Source organism: Amia ocellicauda, chromosome 21 (genome assembly GCF_036373705.1).
Source record: "Amia ocellicauda isolate fAmiCal2 chromosome 21, fAmiCal2.hap1, whole genome shotgun sequence".
Taxonomy (NCBI): domain Eukaryota; kingdom Metazoa; phylum Chordata; class Actinopteri; order Amiiformes; family Amiidae; genus Amia; species Amia ocellicauda.
The window spans coordinates 10,196,187-10,213,694 of record NC_089870.1 but is presented as its reverse complement, the minus strand read 5'-3'; the positions used below and the strand labels follow the sequence as shown (position 1 = coordinate 10,213,694).

Sequence of the window (17,508 nt, the reverse complement as noted above, 5' to 3'; positions counted from 1 at the left end):
TTTTTTTAAAAATAGCATTGCATAATTAATAAAGATGACCACATAGGTCAAACTTGGTAACCCTTGTTGATTTGTCAGCACTGTCCCTTATTAACAATCAAAGCAAAATGCTTAGACAGAAATAAACATTTCCCTAGGACATCAAAATCTGGAGCACAACAAGATGTAATTTTGATGACAGGGCTGTAATGAACAACCAGACTGTAGGAACAGTGTGCTTGTCTGTACTTCGGTCTTTAACATTCTCCGTGTTTAATGAAAGTCAAACGGATGAGAACAGTAAAGATTATGAAACCTCCCCTACCCTCTGGCATCTCCACCCACTGAGCCACTGAGCTTAGTTAGAATTACAGACAACAGTGATATCATAATAGAACAATTGAAAACTGAAATACATGGGATCAACATCACATGAAAATACAGCCAAAGATGGCCCTAACATATCTAGCTTTCCTCCATGCTGCAAAGATGCATTTCACCGTCACAGACTTAAGAAGCGTATAAAGTCTGTTTTTCAACTGTACTACCGAACATACTTTTTAGGACCGTATCTGTCATCTGTGTTGAAATACCACAGATTTCACTCTGGAATTTGGCTGTTCGATTACTCTCTATAGTGGCAAGCCATATTACATAAAAGACATTGATATAATCTATAGATAGGAGTAGCCTTTGAAACCTAACTGGCTCATTTGATTGCTGGGCTTGTCTAAACACAGCCTAATACAGTGAAAAACTTCTGGGCTGAGCAGATATTAGCACATCCTGCAAAAGACTAGATCTAAAACCCTTTTCACAGCAGCACGATTTCCCAGGGTCAGACGTGGAGTCCTGCCAGCCCAGGTCAGAACACTGCAGCAGTATTAATGGGGCACTTTGAGAGCCTGTGACTCATTTAAGCATGTGGGTCAACATGTTTCTACCACAGAGGAGGTTTTATTAATAATAATCAATACCATCATATGACAGGACATTTACAGAAAAAGGATTTCTATGAATTCTAGAAAAAACTAATTGTAGACTTTTTGCCAATGAATGCGAAAATCAGAATTCTCCATGCCCACTGCCAAGAAGTTAAGGAAAAAAAAAAAAAAAGTTTTTCTTGGCAATGAGTGTGCACTGTAGCTCTCTAGGTCCGTCTTAGCTGCTAACTTGTGGGTAGTAAGGGACGTCACAGGAAAGCCTCTTGAGTTTGCTCCAGTGCTGTTGCAAGCCCCTTCTCGTTTCTCTTGCCCAAACAGGAAGTGTGAGCTGACTGAGCGTGACGGCCAGGATTTGGATCAGTGGGATGATTCGGGAGTTTTACTGCAAGGCCCTCCCCCCCCTTGCTGTCCACAATGAGGAGAAAACTCTTCACTTCTATTCTGTTGCACAAGCTGGGAAAATACAGAAAGAACCAACCACTGCTGTGAACTGCTCAGCAGAAGCACTGTGCTGTCTGGAACAAGTCTGAACCACCAATCTGTACAATTTGTCATGACAGGAAAAAATAACAATAATTGTGAAATATGATTTTTAACTTTACATATATTATTTTCTTGGCTGATTACTACAGTATTGTCTCTTCAGTGACTATGTGAAACATACACATTACTATTGGGGGATTTTAGTCCACTCTTAAGCTGGGCTGGACACACACACAAGCTTGTAACCTTCTAAACTGAAACTGAAGATCCCAATCCTAGGACTTTGAGAACTGCGAGCGTATAAATGCATAGGCAGGCAGACAGGATTTAATTGTTCCACTGCCAACAATATATAACAGATATATATATATATGTGATATAGATATAGATATAGATATATAGATATAACAAAGATATATAACAGACATCACACTGTTAATAAACTGGAATATCTTAAGATGCAAATTTGACACCAGTTGATTGCAACCTTAACTTTGTCATCGTAAAGCCCGAGTGTCAATAAGAAGGAAATTAACTTCACAGCCATGTCTACAAACTTGTCTACATGTGCAAGCTATTAGGTAAAAATAACAGGAAAGGAGAAAATGAGAACTGGAGGCCTTTTCCATTTAATTAATGCACGATAAAAAAAGACATTTCAATTATCCATTTTATAACGTGGGAGATAATCTTGACTTGACTAAGTGTCTGGGGCGCTTGCTGGCTCTCTTCCCTGTTTTATAAACGTGCCATTTAGCAAACAAACGTGAAGAATGCAATTGGATACATCAAGACGACATGCTAGGCCTGCTAATAAGGAGACAAAAGTTTCTTGTAAAGGTGCCAGAAGTCTGGAAACTGTATCGTGTAATTTCTTTTTAAAATGGTAGCACACAGAAAAACAAAACCCTGAAAGACGTCAAATTAATGAGCACTGCAGTGGGAAACCAGATATCCCACAGACAAGCACTGAAGGCTTCAGCTGTTTATCCAAGACCCCCCTTAAGTGGAAGCAGTACTGCTATAAGCTTAATCATCCACTGCAACCATATGATCAGTACTGCCATGCTATTCCATTCCATTCCAGGGCAAACTCCTTTAAGAAATCTCCCTCTTCCATATTCTTGCATAAACACATTGCAGAATTAAAAATATCCTAATAAAAAGATCCTGGAAAAAAGATGATACAATCACTTAATTCTTTTCATTCTTGCTGTCAGAACTATACACATAATGCATATACGGGGCAAACCACCTTTAAAACAAATCAAAATACAGAGCAGGTGTGTGTGGTGGTTACCTGACACTTGTGGGAATCTGTACAGAACACATTAAGTCATTAAATTAACTATGGGACACCTTACACCTACGCAACTACTTGTTGGATTGACAAGAGGTTATGACATGCTGACAAATTCTGGTACCAACTCTGCATCTGTGTATAGGCCAGTAGCTAGGAATGTTTCATTACTCAAGGATTTCATAATTAGGTGGAGCCAACAAGGAGAACGTTTTACCGGCCGTTTCAAATCAGTTGCCGAGAAACCCCTTTAAGAGGAACCTCTGGAAAACACTGCATTGCACGTCTATTGTGTACTGCTGCCATCTGCGATAGTGCTTTGTGTGTGCTAATATTCCTGTGGGAATAATGTTGTCCCAAGCATTTTACACATTGGGGTCAGAAGGACAATCCAGACATATTTGTGCAGTACTCAAGGAAAACATCTTGTCTACATTTTCATCGAACCAGTTAGTTATTAGGAGAAAAACATTTTGGAAGCGATGCCTGCACTAGTTATCCCTTCATCATGCTGGACTGAAATCAATTCCAGTACACACTGGCATGTTAGATGGCTTTATCGAATGGCGCCTGTATGTTAGAACATCAGGGAGTTCAGAAAAATGATCTTATTTTGAACATTTCTAATATCTAACTTTTGTTTATATGGGATTGAGATTGAAAAATCAAGCATACCAAGCTTGTTAACACAGCTGTAAGAACTTATTAAATGCCCACATTTCAGGAAAGCACAGTGCAAAAAGGAAAACGCACTTAACTTTCTATTTCAGCGTAAGCCCTTCTGATCTCATTGTGCACCCCTTTCAAAGAGCACTCCTTCCTGTCGTGTCCTCACTGCGGCCCTGCCGTGAGAGTGCAGTGTTATTTCACACTTAGGGTAGACCAATCTGTGGCTGACTTCTCGACTTTGATGTTCATGTTTTGAGTGTAAGAGGCAGAGACGTTGGCAGAGTGAACGTGCATACCGATGACCCTCAGCTGGACAGAGACCATCAATCAAGCAGGCAAACATCCACACAGCAGCCAAATCTGAGGAGCATTTGGTGTAGCTGAATGGTTCTCCATATATCCGTCAGGGTTTCACAGGTCTGTTTCAAGACAGTAAATTGCTTGCACAGGGACCACAAACAGGAGGTCAGAACCCTCTCAGACCACCCAAGGGTCACCGCTCCCATCCACTTCTTCCTCACCCATCTCACCAGGACTCACAAACAATTTCATACATGTGCTGCAGCCAGAAGGGCTTGGACAGGGATTTGTCTACTACTTTCTACAGATGGAAAAAGGGATAAAGGAATGACAAGAATGGAGCAGGAAGAATAAAATGAATAGATAAAGAGTTTTTGATATTTCAAGTTTATGTAATACCACATGTAAACTGATACACGTTCAATATAAACAATGTCAGTTTTAATAATCTGATAACATTACTTAATTCACATTACCATCTACTTATTTTTTACAGATCACGTTTTACACATCTTGATTTCCCACATATTTTCATGGTCTTGACCACAAGCCTGACCCAGTCATGCTTTTCTTTGACTCATGAGTGTAAGAGTTCACTGTTCACTGTGTTTGCAGCACAGTGTTTTTTTCAGTCTGCTAAAGATCTGAGTTGACGTGTGAAACTGACTGTTACTTCTGCTTGGACTCGTTCATTTTGAAAACTGGAAACACAGAAGTGAACAGCAGGCAGCAATTTTTCTGCACTGGACTGGTAAAGCATGATTAAAACCAACATTCGCTACATAAACATTAGAAAAAACATTACAACCACATCCTGGATAGCAGTGCATCTCGTGCTCCAGTCAGTCAATAAAAATTCTTAGACTTTTACTGGCGTTTTATGTCCATCATACAAATGTGGTCCATTCTCATCAGAAAACACTGCAAAAAGTGAAAATTCTACAACAGCAAGCAAACACACAATGTCTGGCTCACTGCCAATTTAACAATTGAAAAGTAAATGTTGTAATTTTTGTTTTTTTGTAAAGCAGCAAGAGCAATCAGGGTGACATATTTTGAATGTGCACACTGGCAGTTCAAAGATCATTGACCAGTGTCATCTTGAACTTGTGCATTGACGTCTCTCTGTGCCAAAAACCTGGATACCTAAGGAGTGATAGTCTGAGAGGGCATTTATTGTGCAATCTAATTTGCTTTCTTTAGATAAGTGTTGCATTGCAGTCTATCCTAGCCTGACGTGGGCAGTATAAGTAAGGGTTTTCGTGAGGAGCAGGAGATACGGAGGCAGATATTTCAGGTCAACTTACTCCTGTCTGAAACGGCCCCTTTGTTTGCTCAGCCCCTGCCTCGTCACAAGTATCAGATACATTTACCACCACAGCGCTTGCAACATGTCATGACTTGACACTGGCTTTGTTCTCATGTCTTTTTTCATCTTTGAATCATGAAACGTTTGACATGCAGCTCTGTCTTGTGAAATTTGTCTTGTGAACTGCAGGCCTTTCAGAGAGGAATTTATTATTATTATTATTATTATTATTGTAATTGTTTAAAATCTCCATGAGGCTTTTGCGCCACACTGTACATGTATACATATAAAACTATTAATAATAATAATAATCATGTTTTATATGTATACATGTACAGTGTGGCGCAAAAGCCTGACGTGGGTCACCTGCTATGGTCATAATTCTTTGTTAACAGTGTTAACAAAAACTGGTAACCGGTGTTAAATAATTTTTTACTGTTTAAGAGCACACTACAGGGGAAAGTTATTTCTTATCTCCACATCTTCTGTGATTGCCCCTTAATCTTTTCTGATACAGAAAATTATTCTTATTCATTTAGAAAGTTAAGCGCATCATGGCTCATGAGCTCATTTAACTGTGACCTGCAATGCAAACATTCGATATAACAATGTTCCATACATTTGAAAACTTGATGTTTAGATAATAGTACTGAAGATCAATTTAAAAGTTCAGATTACGAAAAGGGTAGAATCCTAAATGTCAATAAAAAACCAAAAAGGAAAAACACCCCCTCCAATGCAGTTATGACAATAATATTCACTCCTGCCTCAGGTTTTTTGTTTTTTGTTTCGTTTTCTTTACTATTGTTTTTGTGTGCAAATAATACAACAGATGTGTGATTTAAAGGATCAGGATGTTTTACCCCCATCTCAAAAAATACAACAAAAAACATTTCACAAATCAAATTAAAAATGTTAAATTGCCTTCATTTTCCCACAAGGTGCACCTGCTTCATCTCAGGCACAGCACACAAAGGCCCCATTATCTATAAGTAGAGCAAAGTGACCCGCTTAGGTGCCTTCCCCAATACACGTCATACTGATAAACCCCCAAAAAGAAGGGCAAGAATATCTGTGCATGAATACAGAAATGTTCCAAGCCCACACAGTTCCTACATCCAGTAATTTATGTCAGTGACAGCTTGCTTCCGTGTTTTGGTTTCTTACTCATAAAGAACATCAATTATTTAAATAGCACAGAGACTAATGTGAAATGTAATAATCAATGGAAACAACCTATACCCATGATGTTTTACCTTGCAGGGTCCTTATGTAACCGATTAACCTGTGAAAGGGATAATCTTGCTGGGATCACCACTTAGAGGCAGCCCACAGCTCCAGTTGTTTTTTTAATTATAACATTTTTTCTGGCTCTGCTCCCAAAATTCTATTATAAAGGACACTCACTCAAGATCTAACTGATATATTATGAGTTAAACAAACAAGAGGGAACTAAATAATGGATGGGCAGGATGTGGCTTGACCTCTATCACATCATAATGTAAGAGGAATATGCTGGAAGATGATCAGTTATTGGCATAGTTCTTGTGTACTATAAATGTAATATTCTAAGGGAGGTGCATTCAGATTACAGTCGGTTCCTTAATACAGTGGTTCTCAAAACTTTCTGGACCCAGGGACCCATTTGCCACACAGAATTTGGCTAAGGACCCCCACCTACCCAATGCTGACAGTAAAAACTTGTGAGAATGGGGGGTGGGTGCTGACGGTAAAACTTTGTGAAAGCAGGGGTGTGGGGGGGGGGGTGTTAACGGTAAAAAATTGTGATTGCGAGAGTGGGTGGGGGGGGGGGATTGACGGATTGACGACTATCTCACGCTATCGGACCCCAGTTTGAGAACCATTGCCTTAATACACACATCAATCAAATAATATGACAGACACAAAAATAGCTCATGTTTCGTGTGAAAGTCAAGTCGAGTCAAATGTACTTATAGAGCACATTTCAAATTAACTAATATTAACCAAACTGCTGTACAATCAAATCACAATAAACACATAAAACACCAAACACGACAAAAACACATAACACTATACACGACATAACAGATGACATGACAGACATTGTAACTCACTGTAAGGGTTCGAAATGCCACAGTCCTGTGTTTGTACTGTAGTAACATACCTTAATGTGCTTTTAGAAGAATGCCACGCATACCTGTGCAACTCCCTTGCCAAGGAATGCTGTAAGAGGAGTAAAGTAAAAAAGGTAAAAATATGAGTGTTGCGCCCGTTTGAGTAGGATTCACAGAAATAGTTTCAAACTTATGCAAAACAATTGCTGACAATGCAACACCTGCAACATATTACTGGTCATCAACAACACCTATACTATGAATTCAATACTGAGAATACCACCTACTGCAGCTGCATGCAGTTTACTGAGAACTGGATATGAAAAATGAGTTACACCCCTCAACTCTTCCTGTTTAGTCAGAGAAGCCTTTCAGACATGCCTAGTTTTTTGCCTTTGTGCCTGACGTTTATATTGACTCTTATATTCACAGTGACCATATTGTAGGTGTCTTCTGTGATGTGTGTTTGCACTCAGTGGCATCGTATTGTGAAGGACGCTATTCCAGGAAGGAAAAAAAAAAAAAAAAAATATATATATATATATATATATATATATATATATATATATATATATATAAATCGATTGATAATGTCTAGGTTTATTGGGAAATCTGAACCTTACCCTATCCCAGTTCAAAGCTTAACCAATAGTTTGAATCCTATATTCACACTTTATCTTACAATACAGTTACAATATCACTCAGAAGCAACACAAATGCCCATCAGAACTGTACCCATATGCATTACTTAACTGAATTAATAACCTTAAGCTTATCTTAGATGTTTGTTATTCATATCACTCTGGAAAGTTTGGAAGACCACAGTTATTTACTGTTATAAGTTCAATTCCTACAGAGGAGTGGCTGTTTTTATGGACAGATGCACTGGGACAGCATCACAGCTCAGAATCCTCCCACATGTTACAACATCAACGACTCACAGATTTCTTAAGAAACTCATGTGCATCACTGCATGGTCATGAGTCAGTTAGCTGTAGGAGGCCTTCACCTTACATTTCCAAAAACCTCCCAAGCAGGGTAAATCCTCAAAGATCAGATTTAATTTCAGTCTACACGGCCAATGTGGATCTTTGACACACAAATACACAGGAGAAGACGTTCATATTGACTCTTTCAAACGATCTGTGAGGAAGGCGGAAGAAATGTTTTGGGTTGTATAATAACGATATTGTAAAATTAACACTGTGAGGTGCTATTTAGTGTTTAACAGTTTTGAATCTGCATAAATGTGAGGATAATAATGTTAGTAACTGATGTCAAGGAGTTTCATACACCAAGCTCTTACAGAATTACTCCTTTAACATGCTGCGACTAGAATCTGATCCCACAACGTGACAATGGATGTCTTAAAAGACACCCTTAGGTGGAAAGTAAGTGAAAATGATAACTTTGTAGAAAATGCAAGTAATCTATTAAAAGATACTACTCACTGGAGCACTCGAACGCCGTGCCGTGGAGCATGAGGTTTTCTTGCACGGCTCTCCATGAGGAGTTTTGTAATTCCTGCTTTTCCCATGACGAAGGACAGGCAAGAGACAGACTAACAGAGACTTGCTGCGACTCACTTCAGGGTCAACCTTGCAATCAAAGTGGTTTATGATACAACAGGGTATTCGGAGTATTCTGGGGGAAAAAAGGAAAGGCGCAGCAAAAGAAACCTCCAACATACAGTAGAACTTAAGATATTAATTATCTAGGGCATTTTTGGGGTCTCTTACAAGCACTGAGTCCTACTCTGGATAAGGGATACATCTGTAGCCTATAATATCATGATGTTCACATCTCACATACATTTTCAGTTATACTTGTCCTTGTCCTTTTCAAATTCCCCCCAGCTTATGATATCCATACCTTTATCCTCATGAAAACTATTTTAAAACCCTAATATTCAACAATAATAAGATTATGTCTTGATATTAAGTATGTCTTGTTCCCCTATGATAACTGATCAGTTTACAGTTGGGGTGTGGGAGGATTACAAAGGAGGGATGTCATTTTGATTGACTTGGTTTCCACCTCAGACACATCCAAACCATGACTGCACCTTCCAAACCATTTATATTCACGTTCTAGGCAAAACTCCATAGGAGACCAGAAACCATCTACCCAAAGGGAATGCACGCTCGCAAGTCTCAATATTGTGGTAACACACAACGATCCGAAATGACCGCAGAACATTCAAGAGGTCTCGAGACTGACTAATGCTTTTCTTATAATGTCCAGTATGCTTCACATAACACTGGACAGAGTTTACAACCATAAGAAAAAGATAAGCCATAATTCAAGAAGCTGATTTAATTATGTGATCCAAATGCTTTAATTCAATCCTCCAAGGATCAAGTTTAAAAGTAGTTTAGACAGGCACCACTCCTGTGTTGAGAGCTGAAGAATGATTATATTTTAAGAAGAATGAGTAGTTTCTGGGTATTGTGTATAAAACTAGAATGTCATATTAAATCGCAGACATTTCCAGGCCCTCTAGCATTTCCTGTTTTCAAAGCCATGGGGACACCTGCTGTACACAGACTGAGGCTGAGCGATACACCTCTGCCAGGAATGAGATGAATACATTCACTCAATATCCGATATGAAAAACGCAATTATATTTATCCCTGCAAGTTCTCCAAGAAATCCCCCAAGCAGATGACCTAATTAAGTTTCCCACCACAGACCTGGCTGGGGAAAAAACTGGCATTGCTTTGTAACATTCCCACAAGAATTAGACGAGACGGGAGGAAAAAATGACAATGTGAATTGAATGAATTAATTAAAAACTGAATTCCCGTCAATACACTCAGAAATATGGTGAGGTTTGTTTTGTTCCTCCTCTTTGTTTCAACACATCTGACTGGTTTTCACTTTGCCCTTGAGGAATGCTTTCCAGATGTGCAGCAATACAAACAGAATGTAGAAAAAAAAAACTGCTTAAAAACAAATTATTATAGTATGGATAAATAAATTAAAATAAAATTGACTGCTTAAAATTCATAACTCAGTGGAGTTGAGTGTCATTGAGAAGTGTCTTGTTTCATTTGGTCTAATATTAAAATCCATAGCAGGTTAATCCTAAAATATCGAAACATTAAATAAAACATAATAAAACTTGAAATGTGCCATAGCATTAAGTAACTTTGAATTAAATGGATACATTTAATCTAAAGTAACATGGAAGAGTGGTAGGCTGCTTGAATGAGTAAGCAAAACACAATAGCATCCAAAAACGGCTAAACTTCCCTTATTGACTGAAGCTATTCTAGAAAGTGATTGTGTATATGTCTGTGGATAACAATAACTATTCCCAGAGGTCTAGTTTCAAGGCCACAGCATTTTCTTTATGTATTATGCTGAATTATTACCATCAATTATTTTTCACTGAAAACTTAAATGCATTTGATTGTGTTATTCATTTTGTAAATAATCAATCACAGCAGCTTAGTGCTGCCCCTTTATCTAGATCTTCTAGATGTTTGATGTATAAAAACGTGTTGCACCATGATTTATTAAAGTGCATTGCTGTCATTTGTAATAAACTGGTTCTTAGGATTATAGTTTTATGACGTGGATGGGATGCATTTTATTCCAGTTCTATTGGTAGTTTTAGGGTGATGACATTGACATTGTTCATAGTTTTATTTGTATAATTTGAGTGACAGATATTCCTACATTTCAGATATTTGTCTGTTATGCTGCTCTCATGTCTGTAGCTCCAGCCCTGACTTCTGGTCCTATAATCCCATGATAACTCAAGACCCTGTAGCTACACCATATTGAATTTTATATCAGCATTTCCCAAACAGAAACACAGTTCATGTTAATGCAGTATACATTGTTGTCTATTGCAACGTCAAACATGTTTAGATGTATTGCAGACCACCTTGGATGTGGAAAGTTGATTTAAGGGAAGCCGTTCCAGGGCCAGCCCTCCTGCTACACTGAGTGAGTGTATTTGAATCTTCTGCCCATGATTTAACAAACAAAAAGCAAAAACAGTTTGTTAAGAAAGTATTAGCAAGTTTGCATAGCTGAGCACTTTTCTTATGCAAATATGATGATCCCACTGGTATCAGAGTGCAATCGCTTTTGTAACTCCACTTCCATTCCAACAAGGGTGTGCCAATGTTTTCATAATTGTACAGTTTTACATATAAATCTACAATCGTTTATATTGTTTGATTAGGGCTTGACTAACTTCCCAGTCTACTTCTATGCATGACTTCCTTTATGGAACGGTCTGTTATCTTGGGGTTGGAAAAAAAAAGGAGCTCTCCAATGACATTTCAGTCATATTGTGAAATATCCCCTCGTTTCTTCCATGTTGTTTTTAGGTGTGTTCCAATAGGTCAAGAGTGGAGAATGCCCCTCAGAGGTGAGCAGTGATACCTGACCTGACAGACAAATGCTGCAAAGGCACAGCAGAAGAGGACAGAGGCTCTGGTATTTGGGTCTCCCAGTGTCGCTCAGAGTTCCCAGTGTTGTGGGGAGGGCGGTTCGCCTGACTGGGCCGGCGATGGACTAGGATTCTCAAATGCAGGCTTGTCAGACTTGCAATCCCACGCTTGGTCTCGCTCCTCTTCGTCTTCCTCTTCTTCACCCACATCCTTCTTCGATTGGGGGCTCCGCTGGGCTGCAAACCCTGGCGCCTCCTTGTCCATAATCGCCAGGAAGTCATAGAAGGGGACAGGGGGACCCCACTTCCCATCTGATATCACACCTGCAGTAAAGAAACGGAGATGTCATGACACGAGAATATGGCAGAAATGAAAAAAGGCATACATTTAAACTCCATTCATAGCAGGAACATTCGATCTAAGCCTAGAACGTAACATCTATCATTAACATCACACACAATAATGACAAAATATAATGAATGTAACAATAGATATATACACCTATGAGTATACCTGATCAATTGTGTGTATGAGTGCTACGTCATGCTCCACAGTTTTACCAGTCGGTACACCACATGGCCGGTAGATTTTTTTGATGCAGTCACCAATTTTATTGTGAGGGACCTTTCCTCTACTGTTTGGCAAGTAAACTTCAACTCCTTTGTCTAACCTGGACCAGCAGTGTTTATTTTTAATAGCTGAATGTACTTCTTTTATTCATAAATATTCAGGAGCTGCCATATTGGCAGAGAGGACATGATGCAAATGCAATTTTCAGAATTCTGACACAAACCCAAAAACTAATCAATAACTAACATCCGGACTAAGGCTCCTTAGATACCCCTGTTCTCACTGGGGAAACTCCCCTGATTACTCAAAAACTAAGCAGTGTTAATGTTGATGCATACATGATTAATTATTCAACAAATTGGTTATATTGTTGTAGAGAAGTTTCTGTACTTAAGCTGCTGAGTGGCACTAATAATAGTTTTCAGGGAAAAGGAATTGACTCACATTAGAAGGCAAAAGGTTAATGGTAAGAGCTATACTAATTCCAGAGGTGGTCATGGGAATGTTTTCTCAAGAATTTCCTGACATCTGTGTCTGAAGTTCTCCAAAAAAACTATTTTTTACAGTATAGAAGCCAAATGTGATGTTTCTCCTCATATGTAACTGACATGTTTTACAATTAAAGAAAGACAGTCTAATGAATCTGCCTGAAGAAAACAACAAATTGCATCTTCATAGCCACGCAATCTTGCGTCAAAAAAACCCTGGGGTTCCGAAGAATGGAAAACAAAACTGGCACCGATTTTCTCTCTCTCAGTGGAACACAATGGTACCCTCTTTATAGGAAGCAGATGGGAGTAATATCCTTCAGAAGGTAAGAGTTGAGAGGAAGTAAAATGACAAAAACAGCTTCACCCTAATACCCAGTAGGAGCAAAACCAAAACCCATTCCTGCTGAAATGAACAGAAAGTGCTGTAGGACACAGAAAAAAGCGAGAAAGCCAAATATTAAATTAACTGACATACTTTGCACATACTCTTAACTGTTGTTAATTGGACTGAATGGAAAGCTGTGACAGACATATTGCGGATATAAATCCAGCCCCACAGTTCTGCTAGCCAGGACAGAAGTAAATGGTGCCGAGTGAGGAGCTTGAACTGGTATGAAGTGGCTGGTTTGCAGAAAGTATAGACTCTAATGGCAGTGTGGGAATCTGCACCAGTACCCCCAGAGCTGCTGTGCCAACCAGCTGTGAAGTTCAAATAAATTCAACTAATTGACCACAGATTCATATTTGGTTTCATCTTCAGGCGAAACGCAATCACGGAGTTCGTCAGTGCCTTGTGCAAATACCAGGGGGAATCTCTTTTTCAGTTTTATATGGGAGCTGTGGGAGGCCTTGTGAATCCAAATAAGAATGTTTGAGTGACAAAAAACTCTGATAAGAGACATTTGGCAGTGTAGAAATATTAACACCAGGCTATGTAAGATATTATGGTAAATCCTTTCAATTTTTTATCATTTTAAATTGATAAATTGAATGTAGTTTCAAAATATATTGCTCAATCACATAATTGTGTACATAGTTCTTGTGCCAAGACAAAACAACTAATTTAGAATAAGTATTTTTAAATACAGTACAGATTGTATTGTGCAAGAAAATTATGGTAACATTTAAATAATACTGATAGGTTTTTTCCTTCAAATAGAGTTTCTAATAATAATAATAAAAACATGACATATTCATCTGCTATACAGTATGTATTGGCAAACAGAAAATCAATCCAAGGTATTTCAAATGAATAAATTAAGGGCTTGGATACCCTCTAGTGGATGTTGTAAGAAACTACAAGGAACATTTAGGAAACTCAGTTGGAAGCGAGTAACACATTTTTCATTATGATCTAAAGATACACAGAACGCCAAGTATTACTAGACTATTACAACTGTACTGCTCCAAAACAAAAAATGCACTTGAGACATTACAAATGCATTTTATGTTTGGGGAAAAATGTATTTTCCTAATCTTGCTCAAATCACATTACCAAATCAAACCAATAACCTGACAGTTTTTCACAAATTGAAATTGCATGAAACTTTGAGAAGAGACTCTAGTGTTGCACAGTTGCTCCATATTCTAGATGAGCGTGGTTTGTTCCAGTAGTTTGATGTTATCTCACCATATACCACAGGGCAGTCAGTTTTTAGGTTGCAGGAAATATTCTTATCTAAGCAAGATTAAAGGACAACCACTAAAACGAATCGCAGCGTGCTGATGATTAATACTGTAATTCTAATTCAATATTTGCATTCTTAGATTTGTAACTGCGGTTCATTTCAACCTTACTAAAAATATATTCTCTCCGCTGAGAGACGTTCATATGTGTGAGCTCTGGAAGAGAGACGAGTCTTGCAGAAATCCACCATAAGTCTCATGCATTTATAGGCCATCATGAAAGCATGCGATAACTGTAGTATATGAAACTGTTCATTTCTGTAAAGCTACAACCCTTACTTTCCGCCACAGCTTCAGAGTGAAACCCACACACAGCAGAAGAGGGGCGGTTATCTTCTGTCAAAATCTGCCCTTTCTGATCAGAACGTTGCATCAAGAGAACAGCCAGACTTTACTGTATACATCTAACATTTTCCCTTCACATACATAAAGTACACCAATCAGCCATAACATTATGACCACCTGCCTAATATTGTGTAGGTCCCCCTTTGGCCGCCAAAACAGCCCTGACTCGTCGAGGCATGGACTCCACTAGACCTCTGAAGGTGTGCTGTGGGATCTGGCACCAAGACGTTAGCAGCAGATCCTTTAAGTTCTGTAAGTTGCGAGGTGGGGCCTCCATGGATCGGACTTGTTTGTCCAGCACATCCCACAGATGCTCGATTGGACTGAGATCTGGGGAATTTGGAGGCCAAGTCAACACCTTGAACTCGTGATTCATCAGACCAGGCCACCTTCTTCCATTGCTCCGTGGTCCAGTTCTGATGCTCACGTGCCCATTGTAGGTGCATTCGGCAGTGGACAGTGGTCGGCATGGGCACCCTGACTGGTCTGCAGCTACGCAGCCCCATACGCAACAAACTGTGATGCACTGTGTTTTCTGACACCTTTCTATCAGAACCAGCATTCACTTTTTCAGCAATTTGAGCTACAGTAGCTCGTCTGTTGGATAGGACCACACGGGCCAGCCTTCGCTCCCCACGTGCATCAGTGAGCCTTGGCCGCCCATGACCCTGTCACCGGTTCACCGCTTTTCCTTCCTTGGACCACTTTTGATAGGTACTGACCACTGCAGACCGGGAACACCCCACAAGAGCTGCAGTTTTGGAGATGCTCTGACCCAGTCGTCTAGCCATCACAATTTGGCCCTTGTCAAAGTCGCTCAGATCCTTACGCTTGCCCATTTTTCCTGCTTCTAACACATCAACTTTGAGGACAAAATGTTCACTTGCTGCCTAATATATCCCACCCACTGACAGGTGCCATGATAACAAGATTATCAGTGTTATTCACTTCACCTGTCAGTGGTCATAATGTTATGGCTGATCATTGTATATTACTTGCATCTGGCTCTACTCAATTTCCTGGGATGGCCGAGCAGAGAATAAAGCAAGACCAATGATGTAGTCTTGTAGTGAGGCCACAAGTTTGGCTCTAATATCACATCTTTTGCTCCTCGGAATGAAGGAAACATGAAGGCAGATCCCAATTTGTACAATTTTGACAAACTGTGGAGTCCTTTAGAGATCTGTATTTGCGTCTGATATGTGACTCAGTCCCAGGTGATGTTCTCACTAACATAAGAACACAGAAGTGTTACATTTCACAGCAAGTGTTGGGGGTGGGACTGTCCTCGGCTTCCTCTCACCATTTAAGTTTTAAGACTCAAATGCCCCCAAAAAGCCATATTGCCATAACCCTGACCAGTTGAGAATGGGAATGAATATCAACTAATCTTTCCTGTACTGCTGTGAGAAATAAATGGATAAGGACGAGAATAAAATGCAGAAAAAAACAACAACATATGCTTATGAGATAGGAATGCAATTTAGCTTGCATTAAAGGGAATGCACACTACTAACAGATATTGATTTTACTACATTTGACCAAATATGCTTTCTTAGAAAATGAATGAATGCTATGACCGAATTGGCTGTAGAATTGTGATCGAAAGTATTTACACCCTCCATGTGAAACAATGTTATTTGGGGATTTAATTAATATTGTTAATTGAAGTATAAATGATGAATTATATATATGTGACGTTTACTGATCACTAACTGAGATGACATGTTCACAAACAAATTCTAGACTGAATGTTTAAGAAACTATGAAAATATCTAACTTAATTTGAATAACATGGTTTCAAACGCAGAATAGGAATATATTCAACCACAACTATTTGCTCTGAAAGGCCAAGCAAGACCATTTAAAAGTTCATAGTGGAGCCGAGCCGACAATTTGCAATCTGGACATTGACGCAGGACGGTTTCTGAAGCATTTGCTTCATTGTATTTTCCAGTAAAATGTACATTGTCATTTCAGACACGGAGAGAAGATAAACCACAAGAGAGACACAATGGCTCCGACATCACACAATTTTAATAATTTTCCCATACAAATGGCTATCGTATATACCCGTTGGGACTGGAGACCCTTCTGACTCACACTGGGTCCTTGTGGGGAGCGGTTTTCCATGTGCGTTTCTCCAATCCAAGGCTCGAGAGGATGGGGACAGACTATTTCAGTTTAACACGATTGCCTTTTACAGCAATCAATATCTTTGAAGAAACACAGGGATATAAGTTGGTCTTATGAGAAAAATACAAGTATTAGGATACAAAATCAAATCTTAAGTATTCACAAACAAAAATAAAAAACATCACTTGGAGTAAGAAAACCATTTGATATCCATTAAGAGATCACATCACTTCCAAACCAGTAAACTCCCTTGGGCAGTAGAAGCCTAGTTAGGATGAATGATTTATTTAGACGCCTGTAAACAACTGTGAGCCACTTGAAAAGTGTTGTAATGGCATAAATATGTATAATGAAAAATGTATATCTGTGTTTGAGATTCATTCATCAATATTCATCATTCAGTTAATTATAAGCAAATGCGTTTTAATTTCAGAGCGCACTAGACAGACTTCCCAAAGAATGACCAGAAACTTTAACATCTCATAAACAATAAGCAAGACACCCTTGAGCACAAGAATAAAAGTCCTTGTTTGGATATCTAAGAGGGTAGGATGAAAAATATAAATTAAACAAAAGAACCATGTCTGCAGTTAGGTTGCTCCAACGTTTGCTCACATAATACTTCAGGAATGCTTTCTGCAAAATGCAACTACAATGCAACAGGATGTTTCAAAAGGTGGTATGGAGGGTGATCAGTGCCAAAATTAAGATGAAGATGATTATGAACATGAAGATGATTATGAAGATGAAAATGAAGATGATTATGAAGACGAACATGAAGAGGATTATGA

The 17,508-nt window shown here is 38.9% G+C and overlaps 1 protein-coding gene across 1 annotated transcript in view; it reads right to left on the bottom strand.

Annotated features, from left to right (window-relative positions):
* Positions 1-9,394: 9,394 nt before the first annotated feature.
* The window catches only part of txndc16 (thioredoxin domain containing 16), a 34,462-nt gene continuing 26,348 nt past the window's right edge, over positions 9,395-17,508 (bottom strand). The window contains exon 20 of the mRNA XM_066694258.1: positions 9,395-11,812. Within this exon, the coding sequence (XP_066550355.1) occupies positions 11,559-11,812 (254 nt within the window). The 3' untranslated portion in view covers positions 9,395-11,558. The remainder of the gene's footprint in view (positions 11,813-17,508) is intronic.